Here is a 24773-nt window from a genome sequence, read left to right on the forward strand (position 1 = left end):
CTCTCCCCTTTATTTCGCAACTCGCAAACACCTGCTCAAACATGTGAACCCTGGACATACTGACATGTCCACTTTTGGCTTGCGAGCCCGCTCTCACAACTGCACAAAAACAGACACACACAAACACACAAACGGATGTCACTCCACCGGTCTAGTGGACCTATCTCGGCCTACCCAGCCTCGCCACATAGGCTTTTAACTTCAGGTCTTAATTTCCTTCAATTTCATACCACAGATACCGATGCTCTTATAGTAATTTAAGTCTTTCATGGTCTCAGGGTCTATAAGAGGCTCATCTTTAAGGAGACCCGGCACTTAACCTTGTTGCTGAATGGCTTCAGCTTCCCTGTTAGACCATGGTGGAGGATAACGTGTTAAAGTCGAGAAAGAACTCAAACAGTGCTGTCACTGCAGTCATGCCTCCTGCTCCCCTTAATCTTCTGTTCCGTGTCAAATCAAATGTAGAATATAGAGCTTGGCAAATGGTTGATTAGTTGTAGAAAAGAAGACACCTTTGTTCTTGCTGTGGTTGTTTGGCATTAATGCTGTGACGAAGATGACTCATGAACATAACTACTGTATGTGTCATCATGAAAGGAGAAGGAATCGTTTTGTTTTTAATAATAGTAAACCCCAGTACACAGCCATGGCAGAATATGTAGGAAAAATTCTAAAAAAATGTAAAAATGCTTATGTTATGCTTTTCACCTGTGATGGTTCCATAATAAAAGCAAAAATACGTGAGGTGTGGTATTTTACAATAATCCCTCTGGTCTTTGAAAGTAACTGGGCAGCAGTTCGCTGTGCCACATTTCTTGGACATTAGATGACTCTTTATCTCACTTTAATTATTGGAGAAAGTGGTAAATGACCCAAAATGCTTGGTCATTTCTCTCACTTGTCACTAATTGTCTTCAACATTCAACTGGATATAAAACATTAACCATCTCTTTTAAACTAAAAAAAGTCACTCTCTTCTGCATCAGGCACATTCTTACAGGCATTCGAATGCACAAGCATGCTTGCAGGCAAAAGAGCAACCAGGTGTGTGTTATTCTGCAAAGGCAGAGAAGTGACCCCCTCACCGGCCTATGTGCGGTGAATATCACTGCACCGCCAAACATGGTTAAGTAGATCTAAAGTATTCATACCTTGAACTAGTTTCCATCACTTCTCAGGAGATTTTACCACCTCACATGTTCATGTAAGACTTAGGTACCACACGCACCAGCTGCATCATGTCACAATTTTTCAATTTATGCATTGTCAATTGACACCTGTAGCACTTACATGTTGTGCCTGCCGACATGAGAAATGCTCAAGTCACAGTATTTCGAATGTGCTGGTCTGGGGAAGAAATGTGAAAGTGATGTGAGCTGAAGCGCATCAATGTTGGGAAATAGGATGGCTGCGTTTCCAAGTGGGATGAAGCACACCATGCCGATAATGACACGTAGTGAGTCGCCACAGGTGTTTGGGCTTACACTGACAACAATGTGTGTATGTTTCCCCAGGCCCGCCGTCAGGGATTATGGACAGGGGGACAACATTTGGCCTTTTATCCAATGATGTAGGGTGGTAATCGGAAATGATGGAGGAGACTTCACACATGACGAGTCCGATGACTTTAGATTAAATGCAGCTTTACTGAAACAGTGAACATACTTTCATCAAAGGAAGAATAGCCGACATGCAATCTGATGCACTGCCAATGACTCTCTTCCAACCCTAGGATAGAACCCGCATCTTTATAGTGGGACCTCCCTTCTTTAAACAGTTTCATGACATCATCATAACCATAATGCTCCCAGAATCAGCCAGACTCAGATCTTCTGTGGGCCCCTTCACACATCACAGGTGGACATGCCCTAGTTGTTGTTCAGCTAGATGTTTTCTCCAAATCTATGACAGCTACATTTTCAGGGCCTCTTTCCTGTTTTGAACCCAGCACCCAACATCTGGATCCTTGCCAGTCTTCTCACACACAGGGCCTCTCTAAACACTCTGAACTTTCAGTCCGCATGTGAAGATGGCTACCCTTCATGGAACACATTAGATTCAACATGAAAATACATGTGGACACCTGCAGAAGGAATATTCAACCTATCAATCCAACCCACTCCATAGACTTTTTGCATGTGCACCCCCCCGGCTGTCCCTTGGACTAGGGTAGTAATCTGTGCCCTTTGACTTGACTCCCTATGAAGGCAGGCCTGTGTGGCCCTACACTACAAATACAACAAGCCAACGACCCAGACATAAGCTTGACACTACCTTTAACTTGATAAAGTCACCTGGAGCCGTTGCCCTTATGCGGGTGAAGATGGATGAATGGGTGGAAGGTGTAGGTCTAAAGTATCTAAAATGCAACGGTTACCTTGTCTGTCCCCAAAATGTGACTGTGCCAACAGTTTTTTGTCTTTAGGCTTAATCCTCCTGTACTTTTCATTCCAACCAAATCAAATCTTAACACTAACATAAATGATAACCCTAATGGGGATCCAGGTCATGTCCATAACATGAGTGGGTAAACTGTTTTTGTCGTTAGATCTAACCAACTACATTGCCTAACTACCCCAACAACTTTAAGCCCAATATTTCTAACCTGAAATCCAAGTCCTAACCCTAAAGTGAATGATTGACCTTACGTGGATCCATTGGACGTCCCCACAATGTGACTGTGTGAACCACTGCACGCTATCCTACATTTACAAGGATGGTCTGCAATCAATTCATTTGTTAAGGAACATTTGCTGAGAATCAAGATTTTGGTTTGAGATGAAGACACAAAAGTCAGTAGTCAGCTTCAAAAGCTCTTTATGTTTCTGTTTGTAAGAATAGATGTTATGTACACAGAAAGTCAAAGTCTTGCTCGATTGCCTGCAGCAAGGAAACAATGTGAATAATGGCAATGACTTAATTCACCGTGCAGATTCCAGGCTGGGCAAATTATTTCCCAGAGAGACATTTTTATTCCCTAGTTCACCTTAACTCTAAGACTTCTGATTGAAAGGAATGAAAACAACTAGTACTATGTGTACCATTTCCTACAGGGAGAGTAGGCTTGCACATATTTGACATTATTTGATCACAATCTCCAGAGAGGTGAATAAAGGCAAAACATTGCGGTCTGACTCAATCAGAGGAGACTTACTCTGACGGAGAAGTCAGACGCGCTTCTGATCTCGCTTCAGGCGTTTTGCTTTAAGTCGTGTCAACTTGCTTTGCTGCATGTTTTGCATAATTTTTGCAAACAACTCCTTCAAATAAGCAAAAACTAAGTACACTAATAATTAATGGTGGTACTTCTGAAAAAAATACCCTTTAAATACTAACCACACACCATTACTGGACTAAATATCTCTGCAAATCTTTGCAAATAGCTCTCTTGTTTATCATGCTATAGTTGGACGTGAACTTCAGATGGTAGCAAAGACAAATATTCTATATATGGAAATATGGACTATGATATCCTAAAATACAAACATCTGCTTTGTATACAATAATAAACAACATTGGCTTGAACCAGCGAACAGTCTGCATCCCCCATGAAATCCCATTTACCATTACATATTCTCACGGAGATATACATAACACAATATCCTTCAATGTCCTGTTCTCTCCCCAGAGCGCTGCTCTTGGCCGAGGTCTTCGTTCTTTAATTAGCTCTGTAGGAGTAACCGGCTGACCTGATGTAGGTTTTAAACTGCCACATTCCCTCCCCCCCCCCCCCCCCCCCCCCCCCCCCCCCCACACACACACACAGTCTCTACTGCCCTCCACTAGAATAAATACTAACCTGATCTCAATGTCGGACTCGCCCCACTTCTTTCTCTGCACATATTTACCCATATGAAACACATATTCCTGGTTCCCAGCTCTCGTCTGGTCTGAGAAGCTGGACACTTTGAGTTTGCACGTGTATGAGAGACGTTTCAACGCTGTCAAACGGCTTCACGTTCACATGAACTGGCACCGGTGCAACTGTGAAACAGAGGAAGCATGTACCTGCAGCTGTCTGTCTTTTATTTAATGCAGTAATAGCCTTAGTGTAATGGTCTTGAAGACCAAAGTTAAAATGGTCTCAAACTCTTTTTCTATGTTTACTCTTATTTGTGAAGGTAACTATGAGTGTATGAACATTTATTTGTTTCTTTAGAAAATTTGTTTGAATTTTAAACTCCATGCTATTTTTTTATTTTATTTGACAGGCACAATACACACTGACACACAGAAAAACAGCTGTAAAGAGACCAGAGGGCATTTATCTGTTGTCTGTGGCCAGCTGTTAAAAAAGGCATCCCAAAACACAATGAAACAACATATCTTATAACACAATAAGCACAGAATAATGCAGTATGTACCAATAAATATTGACACCAAATACCACATGGCTGTTTGCTACAAACCACATGACAAAAAGTACAACATTAGATTTGCCATTGCACAAGGCAGCTCATATGTATCTTCCATTGTACTTGCAGTACACAATTAAAAAACTGAGAGCTACAGTACTTCCAGCTGTAGAAGTAAAATGTAGAACCAAATCCCTCTGAGAGTTGATTAAGGTACAGTACAGAAACCATCGCCCTGCATCATTTGGTTGTGTTTCATTTACCATTCATTATGAGCAGCTTGCCACAGCACAAACTCCAAAGCTTTGATGTTGTGTAATTATTTCATAGTGTACAAAGTTATAAAGCTTGAAATAATGCTATAATCAGCTGTGTACGTACATATAGGGATGCATAATTATCTAATGTAAGGTATGTGGAACCAGCGTCTTGAGACAAATCTTAGGTAAGGTAAATCTTGTGTGAGTGTGAGAGCATGTGTGCCCTTATAACTTTATTTCAGCAAAGAGATGTCAGTATCACACAGGGAGACATTAGCAGCCACTCCTGCGAGCTCGCCAGTTGTGATCATCTGATTTATGACACATATCAAAGCTAATTCCACTGACTCCATCGGCGGTGCTGATCGATCTGCCGTTTGTATCTCCATAAGCCGTCCTGCCCTACACTGATAGGAGGTATAAAGTTACTTTGTGACCTTAATAAAACCTTCACTTTGTTCTTTAGCTCGCTGCCGCCTCCTGAATCAAGCGGCTCAGCGCCCCGTCGACACACAGTGGCTTGCATGAATTTACCCACCCATTCTAAAGTTGATTAAAAAGAAGAATAAAAAAAATAAATAATAATTATAATAATTAATAATTGATGCCTTCATTCAAAAAATTTAGGAAAATCCATCCTTTTATGGTCACCAGCTTTCTTTGTGAATAAATAATGTAATGTGAATAAATAAATGATCTTTCTTAAAATACAGGGGCATAAGTATACACCCCCTATGTTAAAATACAGGGGCATAAGTATACACCCCCCTATGTTAAAATACAGGGGCATAAGTATACACCCCCTATGTTAAAATACAGGGGCATAAGTATACACCCCCCTATGTTAAAATACAGGGGGCATAAGTATACACCCCCCTATGTTAAAATACAGGGGCATAAGTATACACCCCCCTATGTTAAATTCCCATAGAAGAAGGCAGATTTTTATTTTTAAGGGCCAGTTATTTCATAACATAATAATATTTTCATAGATCCAGGAAAAATGTGCTTGCCTCTATTGGAATTTAACACAGGGGTGTGTACACTTATGCCCCCTGTATTTTATGGAAAAACAGTTTTTTTATCTAAAATACATTATTCATTCACGAAAGAAAATTAGTGTCCTTAAAAGGATGGATTTTCCTAAATTGTTTGTGATTAAGGCATTAAGATCAATTTCCAAAAGATGTTTTTTTTATTCCTCTTTTTAATCAACTTAAGCATGGGGGGGGGGGTAAACCTGTGCAAGCCACTGTAGAAGCAATCCGGCTCTGGACACTGTGAATCTGTCCAACGCTCAGTTCCCCTCCTTATTATTCCAATTTTGACATCCGGTTTGCTCGGTGATGTTGATCGTGTGACACAAGTTTTCACATAAAAACACCAGACCTGTTCTACCTCAGCAGTGTGACACAGAGCGGGAGAAAGTAAACTAGAGGAAGGAAGAGACATCGCTCAGTAAAAGGGAGGTAAGGTTGGGAGGTTACACAAGAACTACAATTAATGATTCAGTTTGAGCACTTTCTAATATGTTCTCAAAATGCTGCAAAATGTTTTCCTGGAAGCACTGTATATAATGTTCCGCCTTAAGAAAAGGGCCAAAGTAAAATGTCAAGTTGTGTCAACAACGCAATTTCTAAGCATGACGTACCGCAGGGAACATACTAAATGTTGAATTGTTGCAAGTTCTTAATATTTAGTAACGGTTTTTGAACATTTCATAATTAGAAAGTTCCCCCGCTGGGCCTTTCAACAAATGCTTTAATAGTACAAGTTATTTCTTTGGCACTTCCCTCATTCCCAAATCACAACAAAGCGTTCAGGTTGTATTCACTGCTTACTTTTCGGGGGATTTGTTTTTGCCACTTCACAATTTAAAGCCAGTACCGGGGCTCGATGTGAGAATGATAGACTGATGAGCACTCTTTTTGCCTTTACAAATGATTCATTTTAAGCCCACTGCAGAACTACATTATTAGACAATCAGACTGGGGCATGTCAGTCCTTCTAATAAAGTCAGCGTGGGTCCCATGTGTGCTCAGTGGGAACCAGCTGGGTGTCTGTATAGCTGTACGATAACGCTCTCCCGAGCGGAATTGAAAGACTGCGTGCAAAAAAACGTTTTATTTCTGCAAGGTTAACGTGGGAAATGTGTAATCAGTGAGCTTGTGTTTGCTTTTCCACTTTCACTATTAGACAGAATATCTTAATTGTGCCTCGGGCCAATAACACTTCAGAAGTCATCTTGTGGAGTACACGGATGGTTGAATGATTACATCATCAATAAATGGACAGGGACCACAAGGAGTCGGTAACAGTATTACAGAATAGTACAGAAATGACTTTTGAAACGCTGGCAACAGCCGCTTTTTATAATACAATGAGGAATGTAATGCAAAGTGGATTATAGTCTTAATGAAGTAGATGTCATCTCTTCTGTCTCAGTCTGGGAGGCATGTCCTCCAGACAAGGACAGATAAGTGGCTCCCATGTTACGTTAGGAAAGTGTCTTCAGTATAATATGGTATATTTCTGCAAACAGTTTTAATACAACAAAGACTAAAGTATGAAAACAATTAACTTCCTAGCAACAATAAAAGTTAGAGTGGGTGAAATGTGTTAGAGCATCAACAGGAGAGAGCTCTCCACCGTGATATGTTGTTGTGATATCCGATGAAAAAGAGAAACACTGCATATGAAAACACATGATGCCTATGATGCAGGGTAGAGCAAAGCGTAGTGGGCCTCAGGTTTCAGTCTCCAAACAGCTTAGATACACAGAGACGTAACAGAAAGGAACACAGCCATGTTTAATAGTCCCAGTGGGAGGTTTTCAGCAGCTGTGTCCCAATTCTATACTACATATTAATTGTCTTTGGGTTTTCAGTTTGCAGAGCATTCCCACTAAGAAACTGACAAAAGTAAGTCACTCACTGATGTCAGCGGACTAAAGTTGCTTGATTTTTGAAAAGTAGAGTTGATGGATGCTATTGTCCCATAATTCAATGCGAAACAGAAATGGGGGAGCTCAAATTATAAAGCAATTATGGATGATGGATGACAAAAACATAACAGATGATTTGGTAGGAGTGAAAGCATTTTGCACATTTGTCACCGGAAGCATAGTTCCAAAACTGGTCAACTGAACCTGTACTTTGAAGATATACATGTACTGTACAAGTACTGTACAAGTACTGTACATGTACATGTACTGTACTGATTTCTTGCATTAGAGGGTTACTAAGAGATTACTAAGCAGTTCATCATTATACAGCGTGGAATTAAAAGTTAGTACAGTGATGTCGTTGTAGGTAAACACCACTCGTTGATAGGTAATATACAGTATGTAACACAGCTATGCGTGGTGTTTGTGTGTGTGTGTGTGTGTGTTTTTCTCTTGAACTTCTTTCTCTTTAAAGTGTCAGTTGTATACCATTGGAGATGAATATTTTGGGAAATAGAACATACTTTGGCTGATCCTCAGTCCTTATCTCTGTAAGGGGCTTTTGGAGGTTTTGGATATAGGTCAAGGTCTTAAGGTCTTAGTGAGTCACTGCAACTGAAACAGTATTGATCTGTGTACAATTGTCTCTTCCTTCATGTGTACTCTGTGTTGCCTTTTGCGCGTGTGTCCATGCATGTTCCTGTGATTTATAAGGGAATGTGTACAGGATGTGTGCTGGTATATGTTTGGCCCTTCGTACGTGTGCGTGTGTGTGTGTGTGTGTGTGTGTGTGTGCGCGCTCCAGTGACATAAGTGCTAGACTTTGTAACAAGAGCTTGTCTGCATCCATCAATATCTCTGCTATTATCTCTGCACACCCCCCACCCATGCACTTCCTCTCCTCTTCCCTCCTCTCTTCCTCCTCTCCTCCTCCTCCTCTCCTCTCCTCTCCTCTTCCCTCCTCTCTTCCTCCTCCCTCCTCCCTCCTCCCTCCTCTCCTCTTTCCCTCCTCCTTCCTCCTCTCCTCCTCCTCCTCTCCTCTCCTCTCCTCTTCCCTCCTCTCTTCCTCCTCTCCTCCTCCTCTCCTCTCCTCTTCCCTTCTCTCTTCCTCCTCTCCTCTCCCCTCCTCTCCTCTCCCCTCCTCTCCTCTCCTCCAGGCAATTGTGCTCTGGAGATACGGTCTCTTTTACTCACATTTGAGAGATGTGCAAAGGCAAACACAAATCCACCTTCCTCCTTCACTCACTCCATCACTCATCCACATTGCTCCTCTTTTCTCTTAATAACACGCTGCCAACAGACAGACAGGGTGTCAAGCAGAGCTACAGTATATCATGACCTGCTGACAGATGCTGGACTCAACCTATGGCAGGCCCACATGATCGTAGCTGGAAGATGGAAGAACTCTTTAATGCTCAGCCTTAAGCAAAGCATTGTGGGGCTGCAACCTTGACAAACTTTCGTCACTCTTGGCCGGGCACAAACCGCCCAGCAGTCGACCAACAAAGAAAGAAAATAATGGCTCCATTATTGGCTATGTTTCTGCAGCACATGATTATCTTTTTATAGCCAGCAGTGTTTATGTACACACATAAACACAACCCCCCACGCTCACACTTAACTCTCACACTCTCATGGACAAGTTCTAAGAACCCATTATATGCAATAACAAACATACAAAATGCAAATGAGGGAGCACTGATTAGAAATCATGTAGGGTGTTTCATTAATTATTATGTAACAATTCAATTGAGACAAATTCTTTCATCATTTGTCATTATTCCCACCTAGTAATATATATATATATATATATATATATATATATATAATATATAATATATAATATATTAATATATAATCTATATATATATAGAGATATATATACATATATTTAGGGGTGTGACGAGACGCTTACTCCACGAGACGAGACACATCACGAGATTGGGTTCCAGAAACGAGACGAGACGAGATTTTTTAAAAAATTTAAAGAAATCCTCGATGAAATTAAATGGAAAATAGTTTTTTTATTCAACTGAAAATCACAAAATGCAAAACAATTTAGGTGCATTTTGAAATCAACTATTAATAATGATAATGTTATTTAACTTTTTTTGCAAAGGACGTGCAAACACGCAAAATGTTTGTAAAAACTCTACCAACTGGCTTCTGCCCTGTACATTTCACACGAGAAATCACCTCCTTCCACAAACCGAACATAAAAAAATAACAGTATAATAAAATGAATTTGTAATAACAGAAAAATAACAACTTTAAATGCAAACAGTAAGTGTATCAATAACCAAAGTACTGCTCTCTCAAAACTGTGCAAACAAACAACAAAACACCAAAATGTTGCCACACAAGGGATTTAAAAGTGGCCGGGGGATCTTCAATTGTAATTTCACGCTCCATCACGCTGACATCACATCGCCTCACGAGACAACTTTTCACCTTTAATCTCGCGAGATCTCGTAAAACGAGATCTCGTCACACCCTTAATATATATATATATATATATATAAAGCCTGCAGGTTTCAGTTCTGATCCAGTTTTCATGACTCAAACGCAATATAAGACAAGTTACCAAGTAGCATGACATATTTCTTTATTCCTACCAATTCTAAAAAAGCAATACGTTACGTGCTGTTTTTGTTTTTTTAAGTATTGCTGCTAGTAATATGTGTCGTTATTTACGCCACTGCATTCCATTTTCTCCCTGCATTCATTGTGAGTGGGTTACAGGGATTTTACTCCTCAAATGAACACATCACCCACACTGTGCACATTTCCTGAGATTATTTGTGGCATACTTTGTAAACACAATTGGTTGCAATTGTGACCAGCAGATTCAAAACTTTTTAATAAGAACCAGTTATGTTTTTGAAAGTATAATACTATATAATGATGTCCAAAAGGCAAGATAAGTGTGTATTGTTGTCTGCCTCCGTCTCTTGATACTAATAACCAAAGAAAAATGGAAGTCCTCTACATACTGGCAAACGCTTATTTCTGGTTTATTGTCACAAGCATTATTATCAGGGAGCAAAATTAATGTTTTGGTGCACCAGCCAAATGGCTAGTGAATGTTCAAATTTGACCAGCCACTCAATAGCTTACCATTGTTTTTTTGGCTAGAGAGGAACGCAAATCCACCTCTTGCCTATTTTACCAGCATTCGGCTAGTAGATGGTGCCAATTTTAAACCCTGATTATAATCGTAGCAATAATAATGTATTTAAAAGGGAAGTCCAAACAGTACACCACGTGGAATTGTGGGATATGAATAGCTCTAAATACCACTCTTAGTTAATGGGAGTTTGTGTTACATGACTTACTCATTAGGTTGTTAAAATAAACTCCAGACAGACCTCCCTCCACAGTGCCACGAAGGAGGGTCTGGTTAGTCCACACAGCGTTTTGGGACTGGAGGCCAACGTGTTCCGGTTTATTGGCATGTCTTTAAACCAATCACAGTCATCTTGGGCGGAGCAGAGCATTGGGCAGAGCCACGGCGCCTCGTCAAAACAGCCTCGGAAAAGGAACTTGTTTTGGTGGAACATGTGTACGTTCAAAAGATGTTGTAGTCGTGGAAAACAGGAAACTCAGATTGGACAGATAGTCTAGCTAGCTGTCACAAAACACAAAAGAAGCGGAAGGTGACGGACATCCGGCCGAAAAAGAGTGAAACCCGGCGGAATTTACGGCGGCAACGGCGCAATCCCGGAAGTTGAATGTCATGGATGAAGACCAGCGTGACATTGGCCTTGACCAGATTTTGAATCGGGAAAGCATGAAATATTCATGAACACTTAACGGAGGAGGAGGAGCACGAAGGAGCGGCTGTATGTAGAGATTGCGTGTGAGTTCTCGTTACATTGGTGAAACATCCGTGTGTGGGTGTCCACCGATCTTGCAAGAGGATACGTTCGCTACATGTGTGCTTACGTGTGTGTGATCAAGCCCCGCTCTTCTGAAAACCCACTGCCAGAGAGCTGCTCGGTGTCAGAGTGGGAGACAGACATGTCTGGGCTGCAGGCGCCGCTGCCATTTCAGAGTGAAGTGGAAAAAAAAAGAAATCCATCCATCAGTGGGCTGGTATAGCTCCCAGGTAGCACAGGAACTCCAGACCTGCTTAATATTGCAGACACAGCTCGTCTTCAGTTATTCCCCTCTCTCTGTCTCTCTCAATCTCTGTCACCCTTCTTTTCTCAGCAATCCTTTATGTAAATATATATTTTACTCTGCGTCTTTCTCTTTTTTACTGTCACATTCATTCTCCTTCTCACACTTGCTGAAATTCACCGCTGTGCCAGAGTTAAGTCGCTGGGGAAAGATTCCCCGAGGTAGGCGTGGAAATTCACAGTGTCTTTGTGGCCAGCTTAAAAACTTTTCCTCATTTGTACGTCCAAAAAAATAAATAGTACTTCTCTGTGCTCGCGCTTTGTTTTTATTGAGAGTTCTCCATCCTGAAGGAGGGGGCAATGCAAGTCAAAGTTTTGGAGGGAAAAGGAGCGATCATTTGCATACATTTGCATCCTATTAACACATCAAACCTGCTGACTTGAAAGGGATGCCTTGATTAGGAACACCACCAAATTACTGTACGTCTACTTCCTCCCTGCTGTCTTCCCCTTTGTCCTCTCCCTATCGCCTTAGCTTACCCTCCTCGGCTTCACCGCTCAGCAACGTTACCGTGCAGTTCACATCCGGTGTGTATTTGTGCATCATCATAGAGAATTATGCAGGAATATAACTCAACCTTTTGATGTGTCAAACACTCACTATAACCCCATCTCTCTTTCTCTCTCTCTCTCTTTTTTCTGCCTCGCACTTTTGTCTCTCACCATGAGGTCATGCCTCTCCTTCTCCGTTTCCTCGGGGCATCAGTGTCTAACCATAACCCTAACCCCAACTTTCTGACAGGTTTGGCAAAGCTGTCAAACATTGGAAATCTTTGTGTGCATGCGTATTATGTCTCCCAGCGCACCTCGAAACACCCATGACCAAATGTATTATGAGCCTGCTAAACATGAGCCGACTGTGTGGGTGCTGGAATATAAATGAGCTCCCGTATCACAGCTCACTGATTTGTATCACTGATTTATGTAATAAAGTACATCCTGGCTGTCACTCACTTCAAAAGCATAGCAGGGAGAGTAATGATCATTACAAGGCCTACTACCGCTTCCACTGTGTAAAATGATGCACAAAATGAGAATATGGCCGTTTGATGGCATGGTGCGAGCCAAGCACACATGTACTCCTGGGTTTTTATGCATTTCATTCAGACTGAAAGCTTCTTTGTACAGTGAAGTAACACTGCCTACAGTGTGGACTACACTGTCCATAGATGATTTTGTTTTCCCCCCCTCTTTTTTTTTCTGCACTACTCACATTTTTCATTTTTATTTTTTGTGTTGACACTGTAAAGGGGTTGCTTGAATCTCATGGCACAGGTACTGCACTTGTGTATAATGACAATAAAGGCTTTCTATTCTATTTTCAAACCTTTGAGGGAAAAAAGAAAAAGTATATTTCAAAGTGTTAATAAATCCCCAAGGAGATCTTAAAGTGCTCATCACAGTAGGTCTACTTTGATAGTATACTGTCGCTACTTCAGTTTGCAATATTCAAACACTATTCAATCAAAAGGCGTTCATATGGAAGTCTGCAGCAGCGATATTGTTGATATGACATGGAGTTTGTTTTTTTCACAATAAGTCCACTAATTTATGTTGCAAGTTGACATAGAACAAGTAAAAAGTAATGTATCTAAGGCTTCTCTCAGTACAACTAATGCTGGTTTACAGAGAACTGTATGCTCATCATTTGTGTCCAACTTTATTATTTTAATGCAAAACGTTTTTTTTGATTCGGTTACACTTTACTTGAAGTTTTCTACATAACAGTGAGGTGACACTCTCATGTACATGACAAGTTATGGTTATTGTTATGGTTAAGGTTAGGGTTCATGCGTTCTTGACAGTGTCATGTCACTCTTATGTAGAACACTTCACAATTAAAGTGTTACCTTTTTATTCTTTGATGGCCAATATTGGTGTTATTTTTGGTGATATTTCTTCTGCCAACAATGTATGCAAACATAAAATAAAATACTCAAAACACTGTATTCTATCTGACTGCTTCTGGGTATTTTTTACCAAACAGTCTTTTAGAACCTGCAGTTGGCGTAGTCCGCCTCCGAACGCTACGGGCTGTAAGAGTCATTCACCGTAGACCGTCACTGTGAATAAGGATTGTAATTAGTCTCAGTGCTAATATTCCTAGTGTTGAATATGGCACTTCGTTAAAGCTTTCAAGGATTATTACCTGCAGTGCACATCCCAATTCTCTAATTCTCTACACTTTCTGTCAAAATCCTACTTGGTGCGTTGCTCCACCTCCATAACACCACAGACTCCAACAACAGACAAAAGCTTCTAGTCCTATACTGTGATTACCACGACGGCTTTCACACTTTTCCCAAATCAGCATATTTTCATGTTTGTCATAAGGAGGGTTGAGTATTCTTCCACCCACACCCACACAAACGCGCGCACACACACACACACACACACACACACACACACACACACACACACAGTATATATGTGTATGTTTATGAAAGAGCCTTAACAGGATCCTCTGTGCTGTGTTTACCAAACTGAGTGAGCTAACGAATTGCACGATTAAACTTGTTAAATCTTGCTAATTAAAACTAGCAAAGATGTCGATACAAATCAATGGCAAGGCGAGAGGTTGGAGAGCCTAGGAAATTGCGTTGAGAAGTCGACTTGAGAAAACTCAAACAGTTATAAGAAATTACACACTAATTAGATGTAAACACTCATTTGCGTTTCCATAGAGAAAAAAGTCCCGAATATACAACTAAAATGTCTGTTTCACACAGGATACTTAAAGGTGCACTATGAGTTCCTATATGGTTTCAGTGCAATTTCATTTTTGTCTCAAATCATAGGCATCTCTTCTTGATTTGCTAGCCGCCTGCCACCTGAATACACTGTGAAAAACCCCGGTCTCTGGAGACAACACCGGGGTCGTAAACGTCAAACGAACACTTGAGGCACAGGCTGTGGACCAAAACACAACAAACCACTTGTGATGGTTTGGGTGGTTTCTGTGTTTGTTTCAGGGTCCTGTCTTGTGTCCCCGTGTTTGTGTCTTAGTGTCCTTCCCGGTCTTGTGTGGTAGTCTGTCTTGTTTCCTCTTGTGAGTGTCTATATGTTCTGCTTCCTGTTTTATGTTGATAGTCTTGTTTCCTGTTCTGTCTCGTCTTGCCAAGCTTTACTTTTGTCTGTCTGATTGTCCTGCCCCCCCCCCCCCCCCCCCCCCCCCCCCCCCCCCCCCCCCCCCATGTGTGTCACCTGACGTATCACCTGTTCCTTGTTACCTCATTACCTCTTGTATTTAACCCCTTTGTCTCTCATCAGATTGTTTTGTCAGTCTGCGTGTCCGTCATGTGGTGTTCCTGTCGGTATGTTCTTCATTTTGCATCCCTGTGATCCGTCTTCCCAGTTTCTTTTTCCTGTTTTTCTCCTTGGACTCTTTGAGAATTTTGATATTTGGATCTTTGGACCTTGTTTTTCGATCCCTGTTTGTATTTGGACTTTTTTACTATTAAACCTCCTGCAAATTCCTCTCCTGCCTACTTGCCTGTTTCTGCATTTGGTTCCTCACTTCCCCATGTCACAACACCACTCCAACCAATCACAGACAAGATGGTAGGACTAATTTCTGAAGCTAAATTGTTTTTTATAAGTTACTGAATGTTTCCTGTCTAGGGTGACAGGAATGTGTCCCGGAATCCAAGCAGTTTTCCCAAATCCCGAATCCTGCCCTAGATGTCCCGATTATTGAGCAAAGTCTTAAGAGCAGACTCTTGAATAGTTCCAGTCTGATAGAACACTAAAAACTGTTCATGGGGATTTAGCCAGCTCCCGTCAGCTGCTACGAATTTGGATAAATACGCATTGCTATTTTACATTCATTCATTGTTGAAATGGAGGCCCCGGCTGGTGTCCGTCTCTGCAGGTACTGGGAGTACTGGGAAGGGAAATACCCCTGGATTACTGCAGTAAAACGTGATGCAAACACAGCGTTTAGCAATGAAGGAGTTTATTATTTCACACATTGGGGGAGTCAGACGTCAGGCTGCATGCTAGCAGCAAACTACACATAAGTTAGTGATAACAGCCTAGCATATAGCTAACAGCACAACTGTAACTGCATAATAAAATACCTGCTGAGATGATTTTGTATTGGTATTTTCGGGTTTGCATGACAGTTGAATACCTGAATACCAATTATAAAGTAAGTAATTTTGATTTTTTGAGTTCAGAAATTCATTTTACACGCCCCGTGTCCCGAATTTTACCCATGTTCATCTGGCCAGGTTTGTTTTTGCGCAGTATGCTAAGCCACGTCTAAGATGATTTTCTGTTATGACAGACATTAAAAATAAAAGTTTTCTGAATCTGGATCTTTAAAGCAAGATAACAAGCCACTGTTGCATTTTCTTTTCTTTTCAAACAGAAGCTGTAGCTCAGATGGCTGGAGGATGTGAAACAGTGAGGATGATGAAAAACAGAAAACTGATGGCTGATTTGTCTGTACTGCATTGACTTCCTTTTATATAACACCCTGACTGAGCTGCCAAGAGATCATTAAGCCTTCATTGTGTGCTAATTAAATCGGCTCACAGGCACATACTGATGTTCAGCCACCATCGCTCACATTCAGCTTCTCTCAGTCGCCGTGTCACCAGAAAAAGCCCTCTCATCGCCTGTTTCCTGGTTTGTATTCATTTCCCTCCCTCCTTGGCTCTCTACAAGCTTTTGTTTTCTATTCCCAGGCACACTAAGTGCTCCTCTTGGTGTCTTGGAGGATTCACTTGCCGAAAGCGGTGCCTACGAGCCACAATGTGCGGTCTCTTATCTGTTTAATTTTCTCCCACCTCGAAAGCATGCCACGGCATCAGCCTTGTTTATTACTGTCAGAGAGACACCAGTCAAACTCCCACTGGTGTGCCATTATTATCGCACAGATGGCGATGAGGGTTGAGAGAGATTGACGGAGCATCAGAGATAGAGAGAGAGAGCGAGAGAGAGAGACAAGAGAGAGGGAGGGGAGGGTAAGGGTGAAAAAAACATGAAGAAAGCGAGAGAACGAGTGAAAAAAATAGCTGTTTTCTATTTTAAACGCAACCAGATGGTTTTCTAAAAGTAGGCAGGGGTAGATTTAATGATAATACACCTTTACACTGCTGTTTACAGGAACACACACACATGCATACACACAAACACTTTCTATAGCATTAGAAAGCATTCAACACACCCATCTCAGAGGCTTTTTCCTGCTGTCAGAAACAACAACGCACAGAATGCAGAGAACTCTCTGTATGCTCCTTGACTCTTGTTGTGCTCACTGAGGGGGTGCTGAGGGTCTCTTGGGGGGACAGACACTCACATTAGTGGGTTTTTGTCGCGAGGGGATGCATACAGTGCCCTTCCAAACGCCCAGAGACTCTTGGAGAATTCAGGACCTTGGAGAGCGACATTTTTCACTCTTGTTCATTATTTTTAGCAGCTTATCAGGATGTAGTATGTAAACGACCTAATTACACTATTTTGATGATTTGCCTGTCAAAATGTGTCTGGATGTCTTAAATCTTAAATCTGAGTGATGTGTGGATGAAAAGTAAAAGCTTTTGGGACATTGGCAACATTTGTAAAACATATACTATGGAATATTGTATAGGCTACATATATAACTCAGTCTCTTTAGAAAAACGTGATTGTGCGATTGCATGATTCAGTGCATAATCCGCCAAAGTCTGCATATTTATGTGGGGGCCGCATTTCTTCAAATACGGGGCACTTTTACAGCACAAATTGTCGATTTCCGCGCAAAATAATAAGGGGCTTGCATGATTTACTGTTTGACATGGGAACGTTACGAAGTGACAAGACAAACAGTCTCTTTGTCATCAAACTGCAGTTTTTGCAAGTTCCTGCAATTTCATTGCATAAAATTGCATCAATATCCTGCATATTCCAAGGCATTTGTTTTAAGAAATCAAGGATTATTTCCCACAACAATAACAAAAAACTTCTGGAAGGACTGTATAATAATATTATCAATATTTAGTGTGGCATTGGGATGCGGTCATTCCCTTCCAGTTGCTTCATCATGTTGTTTTGTTTTTTTAACCCTTGTGTTGTCCTCCCAGTTTCAAAAATTGACAAAAATTTGACATTTTCGTCCCTTTTTCAGACTTTTTTTTAGTTTTCACTAACGCCACTTCACCACCACTAGTTGTACACTACTTTTTTGAATTCATGCTCAATAACCCTCATTTGTATAGCATTGTGCCTAATATTTGAGTTAAAAAAGCAGAAATTATGAATAAATTTGACTAATATTTATTAACTTTCATTTCGTCAGGAATGAAAGTGATTAATTGTATTTGCAGAGAGCGTTGTATGGAATCCAATCCATTTTTTGTGGTGATTTGGTTAAAAAAACCCTCATATTTCAGACATAGACTTTTTTTAAAGGGGTCAGATTTGACCCGAGGACAACAGGAGGGTTAATCTGTTCTTTTCTGGCAGCTTAGATGTGTGTTATTGCTGCTATGTTTTAAGTCAATCTGGTGGCACCAGTACGGGGCTGAGTGCTTTGAAGAAGCCTGAGGTCACCCAGGACAGGAGCTGGAGTCCAGCGAGAGCGGAAGGAGGATGAGGAGGATTGAGAGTGAGGGAAGGAGGATTACACTTTAGAAAGAAGTGGTTTGCCAGCTGCACAACCTCCCCCCGCCTTCCTTGTTCTCTACCTGCAGGAACCGTTGTTATCAAGAGATTTACTTACTTCTCTTTTGCTATCTTGCTATTTAAGTCACAACAGCTCTTTCTAGTTGACTTTTTAACCTTTCCATTAGTTTCCAGGAGACATGTTGACATGCTACATGAAATATGATGCTCATACAGAAGTCCCTGTCACTCTAGCGGGGGGAATCTGTGATGCAATAAGTGGATGATGTAAAAGAAGAGGAAGATGGATGAATAGCAAGCAGTCAGAGGAGCACATTCAGGGCATGCACAATGTCAGAGAGGGCAGCCGTGCTTTTTGTTTCAGGTCTTTGTTAGATGCTCTCATGAAGCTAAAGGGTTAAGCAAAAGATGAAAGTAAAGCATCAATTTAAACAAAATCAACCCACTCATCTTGTTCCTACTGTTTCTGTTCACATGAACAAAGTTGGGAGTGCACTGATGTCTGAAACACAGATTTTACTAAAACAAAAGAGAAACTCTTTAATCAACCAAAACTGATGAGGATAGATAGATAGATATATAGATAGATAGATAGATAGATAGAGTAGATACCAGATAGATAGATAGATAGATAGTATAGATATAGACCATAGATGATGATACCATAGGTAGATAGATACCATAGATAGATAGATAGATGATATAGATGATAATAGATACCAAAGATAGATGATAGATACCATGATGATAGGTGAGATAGATAGATAGATGATAGATAGCTAGAACCATAATATATATAGATAGAGTGATAATAATAGATTGATACTATAGATAGATGATGATAGATAATAGTACCATAGATATATAGATAGATACCATAGATATATGATATAGATAGATAGATATAGATAGAAGATAGATAGATAGATATATAGATTGATACCATAGATGATAGATGTAGATACCATAGATAGATACCATAGATAGATAGATAGATGATAGATAGCTAGATACCATAGATAGATAGATAGATAGATATAGACAGATAGATAGATAGATAGATAGTACCATAGATTGATAGATAGATAGATACCATAGATAGATACCATAGATAGATAGATAGATAGATAGATAGATAGATAGATACTTTATTAATCCCAAAGGACATTTTAGAGGATTTTCTCACACTAAACTGACCCTGCAGCACCAATGATCTATTTATTTCAGAGTTGTTTAAAAAAAAAAAGTGTTAGTTTCTTTTTTCAAAGATTATTCTTTTAAAGATTTTTTTAAGAGAGTGTTTTGAAGTGAGTATTTTTTTTGCATTTTGAGTCAGATAATGATTACTTCAAGATCTTTGTGCAATGAGAGGGTGCACATTAAACCGACACTTCTCACCTTCTCACAGTCTTACAGTAGCAATCGTTCCGCCACTATTTATGATATGTATGAAAAAAACCAAAAACGCCAGCCCTGGACTAGTAGGAGGATTTAACAATATCCTCCTGAAAAAGACTCTCAGTTGGAGAGAGGTCAACTTTACGACCTGCAACACAGTCAGGGCCAACATCTTCGCTCCCAGCACACAAACTGTGTCACTTGGTGTGTGTGTGTGTGTGTGTGTGTGTGTGTGTGTGTGTGTGAGAGTGTGTGTGTGTGTGTATCATATATCGGTTTCTGCCCTCCAGTGAGTGTCTGTGTCAGACCCAGGTCTCATTGGCGGGGGTTTTGCAGGGATCTCCTTCAAACCCCCGCTACCTCCACCTGCCAGGTGAGATTGCCTTTCTATAGCTCTCGACAGAGCCCGATGACATGGGCTTAGCTTGCCCACGTTTCTGCCTGGTCGTACCAACAGGGGGGAAATAAATAATAAGCGGGCCAGAAATCAAATCCATTGCACCTCCAAAAGACAGAATAAAGGAACAGTGTCCAGTGAGAAGAGGTGAAGCTGAATCCCCAGGTCCGTGGGCTCAGAGACACTGAGACAATTAAGACACAGAGGATTAGTCAGAGGGCCACGCAAGAAGCAAAGCATAACAGTAAAGATGGAAACAAGAGTGAGAGTATATCATACTTCATATAAGTACTGAGGGGGAAATATTTAAATAGACATTATTTGAACCAGTAAACTAGTAATTCAAGTTTTTACTCTTTTTGGGAAAATCCCACTCAATTTAGGGAGTAATTAATCAAATTCAGCATCACGTACTTTTATAACTGAATGCCTCGACCTCTTGCCATGTTCTGAAAATATTATCCTAGCACATTGATTCATTTCCTGGTTAGCTGAGCACTAATGATTGAATGCCTGACTAGGTTGCCCGAAGCAGTGAGCACTGGTGTGTGTGCATGTGTGTGCGCATGCACATAGACGTGCGTGTCTTTTTGTCAGTGTGTGTCAGAGAGAACGAGCAGGCCTTATGACTCACATCGAGTCCTGTCCCTCTCTACATCCGTCCCCGTGGGTCGACAGACGCGACCGTCGCACACCGACAGCACTAACCAGCGCTCTGGGGGCGCTTGTTTTACAACTGGTAAGAAAACGGCTCTTGATGCTTGAGTAATGAGTCAAAAATAAAATAAAAAATCATTGCAAAAAGGATCAAGTTTCAGCTCGCGAATAAAAAATGATTAATTGTGTGACAAACAATGCCACAAACCGGCTGAGTTCATTCCTGTTGGACGTCCGGATTGATCACCCTTTTACAACCTGATTTGTCTCAATTTGTTACAAACACAAATTGAATCAGATTATGCATTGATCCTGTGCTTGGGGTGGAATTCGTCATTCTTTTGTTAATGAGGATCCATTAATGTCTAACAGCATGTCAACTGAAGCAAAATGTGTCCTCTCTTTTATTATTTCTTATATGGTTAATTGTTGAAGTACAGCATTTATTTTCTAGCCTTTAGTCACTTAAGAGCCTCACTCAGAAACTACATCAGTTCCTAAAATATTGAGGTTGTATGTAAGGAGTTGATTCCAAAAAGACTGAGTCATTACCTCAGTTCAATTCCTAACTTCCAAACTAGGAAATAATACCCCTTCTACACTGTATTTGGTATTTTGGTATCTACATAAGAGTGACATGACGCAGTCATGACACACGAACCCTAACCATAACTTGTGTTGTGGTTTCGGTTTTTGTTATCCTGTTTTCCTCTCCTCCTTCTTGTTCTCTCCCTGGTTGTTGGTCCTGTCTCGTGTCCCCCCTGAGTGTCTGTGTGTTCTGTTTCCTGTTTTATTTTGAAGTCTGGTTTGTGTCTCGTCCTGCCTTTAGTTCTACTTCCTGTGTCTTCCAGCTCTTGTGATTACCTGATGTTTTCCACCTGTTTCCCTGCCCTCTTGTCACCTGCCTCTTGTTACCTTAGTACCTTGTGTATTTAATGTCTGTGCGTCCCTCGTCTCTTGTCAGATCCTTTTGCCCGGCCCTCGTGATCCTGCCGTGCGTTTTTTGTCCTGTCAGCTTGTCCCTGTCGGTGTTCCAGTCATTCCCCGGGAGTTCCCCCTGTGTAGTTCACCCTGTTTTTGTATTGCCTTCCCCTGTACCCTGTTCCTGGATTTAGCCTGTTCCTGTTGCTCCCTGTGTTGTTTGGACTCTGTTAATAAATCCGTGTTCCTTGCTGATCTCCGCTTTCGGGTCCTCCTTCCTGCCTGAGTGTCACAACTTGTCATGTAAAAACAGAACGACACCTACTAAAAGAAGTGTTATGTCATAAACATGTATGACTTGTTTCTGTTGATGACACGTTCATGACAGTGTCATGACACTCTTATGGTAGATGCCTTCAAGTAAAGTGTAACCGTTATTTTAAAGCAAAAAGCACACTTCCTAGTTTTACAGCATGGTCACACCAGCTGTTGTTGGTATTGCGAGCGGATGCCATATTTTCTTTTATGCTCCATGTTTTCCTTTTGAGAGGAAAGCAGTAGAAAACCTCGGTGCACCTTTTTCTCTCCTCCATACTTCAACACACACATTACCATGCACAGACAGTGTGTTCAAGGCCATCGCGGTGTACAGTAGATTGCAAACCATCGCTCTTTAACAGCTACACTTGTCCACAGATTAGGTTGTCATAGCGACGGCAGCAAGCATGGGAGGAGGGCAACAGCCCTCCCCCATCTCCGACTACTCGTCCGCCTACACCGCTCTCTCTCTCATCCTGCCTGCCCTCCTCTCTTTCAACTATCATCACTTTCTGAAACAAAAAGAACCGACTGTGTGCTGTGGACTTTGACTTGTGACTGGATTACACATTGGACAATGTGCTGGACGCTGCACAAGACGGACTACAGTTGTTGAGTCTTTTAGTGCGTTTCATTCTTTGGTATTAGAATAATAAAACCACTTTTTTTCATAGAAATGCATCCTTGTACATAGCAGATGTTGACAGTGTTTTCCTTTAGGCTAATCATCTCAAGTTGGAAAAAAGGTAAAAGAATCACAATACATCACAACTTTAAAATGACAATAACATCGCATAGAGATGTAAATATTGTGTTGATAGTGTATTCTGGCGCCTCTAGGGATTCCCACCTCTAACATAAACCCTCATCATCATCATCCTCCACACAATCACACTGTACACGCTGCTGCACGCATGTGGATGAATACTCACACCCCGGGTGGCGGGGGGGGGGGGGACAAGTCCTTTGAAATACAGGTCGGGTGGAAGTCCCGCGGTTAGATTTCGGGAAGAAGTTGTTCTGGGACTTAATTAGTAAAGGGCCCACATTTGAAGAGGCTAAGTGCCCACGAGCTTTACTCTCAAATCTGGGACAAATATGGCCTACACACACACACGCACACGCACACGCACACACACACACACACACACACACACACACACAGATTTAGAGCAGTTACTACAAATTCTAGTGACACAGAGTAATGGAAAACCAGATCTCCATAGTAACATCATCTGTTTAATCCACCTATCAGCTGTTGATCCGTATGTTTGGTGTGTTCCAAACACACATTAATTTAGTAATACTTTTCCATTCACACACATTCATACACTGTGCCGAGGCTGCCGTACAAGGTGCCGCCTGCTCATCAGTTGAAACACTCACCACCCGGGGTTCAGTGTCTGGCCCAAGGACGCTTTGGGCCTGCAGGGCCAGGGATCGAACCACCAACCTTCCGATTGGCTTATAGTAAAAGATCAACAAAAAACGCAGACTTACTTGCAGTGCTTGTGAGGCCCACTAAGCGTCTCGATGACGAAGCATTCGCCCCCGTTCAAGCAGTAGGCCAGGTCCTTCTCATGACAGGGTTTAAAATGCTCCGAGTGCAGCGGAGGGACAGTTGGAGACGCTGCAGGACACACAAAGAAACTTGTTAAACTTGTTACTAATAATCAACCCGTAAATAACATTTTCTTTTTCATGAATGCATTGGCACTGCAACAATCCGGCTTGGTGGCCGGGTTAATTCATCTCGCTGTCTTCTAGCTGCCCTATTACTTCTCAAACTTCAACATTGTCTTTTTACCCCTACAATTCTGCAAATTAATCATCTTATCATCCTAAATTACAGCAGAAAAAAACAGTACAGCAAGTCAGTTTTCCAGCAGAGGCTACTTACTCTCCGCCACTGCCTTATAACATACTGCACATTGTGGATAATACCAACACACTGCGGTTTGTTTAGATGCTGCAATGTCACCAGCAAAAGATGGATGGAGGATGGGTAATAATCTGTCCATGTGTGATTAATACTCCGTGGTCACAGTAGTGCTGTTGGAGAGCTTGTCTTCTATCAGCGATTTATCACAACATGCATGGATGAATGTGGACGGTACACACTTCTGAGGGAGCTGCTCAGCATACATTAATGGATGAACTCATCATTGCAATTAATTAAGTATAGTAGTAAAGAGGAAATATGGAAATGCTTAAGTGAGCCTAAACAATGGGCAAATAATGGCGTTCGGGGCATTTTTATGTGCTTGTTGAGGATAATTTAAAAAAACAAACAAATAAGAAAGATAAATGAAAATAGAGATGGCAGAGGGTTGATGGGCAGTCATCCATCTGCAGTGTGTTGAAAGCCTGAGATACAGGTGGTTGGGGCATGGCTTTCAGACGTGTGGAGAAACCAGAGATGATGTTCTTATTAACAACAGACCAGACTGCTGACGCCTTCCTTTGTGCGTATAAATGACAAATGAGTCTGCTAAGGTTGCTCATTAGCCGATTCTCAGCTAGGTTTTTTTAAAGAAGCGGGATGATGAGGCAGGACTTAATGCCTCAGTGAATAAAAATCGGGTGTACTTGCAGGATGCTGTTATTACCACTAGGACAGATTGCTGTATTAGGTTGACATTTCATGGTGCGTGGAAGACACATCCAAATGAACTGTAGATTTCTTAATCAAGAGATAATGAGATATTATTATTGAGCAGTGTATGGGGGGGG

The 24773-nt window shown here is 41.2% G+C and overlaps 1 protein-coding gene across 2 annotated transcripts in view; it reads right to left on the minus strand.

Moving 5' to 3' along the window:
* nrg3a (neuregulin 3a) overlaps nt 1–24773 on the minus strand; it is a 412241-nt gene that overhangs the window by 111889 nt on the left and 275579 nt on the right. For both annotated transcript variants that reach the window (XM_032540923.1, XM_032540921.1), the window contains exon 2: nt 23541–23670. In XM_032540923.1, the coding sequence (XP_032396814.1) occupies nt 23541–23670 (130 nt within the window). The remainder of the gene's footprint in view (nt 1–23540; nt 23671–24773) is intronic.

Source organism: Etheostoma spectabile, chromosome 17, assembly GCF_008692095.1.
Source record: "Etheostoma spectabile isolate EspeVRDwgs_2016 chromosome 17, UIUC_Espe_1.0, whole genome shotgun sequence".
Taxonomy (NCBI): domain Eukaryota; kingdom Metazoa; phylum Chordata; class Actinopteri; order Perciformes; family Percidae; genus Etheostoma; species Etheostoma spectabile.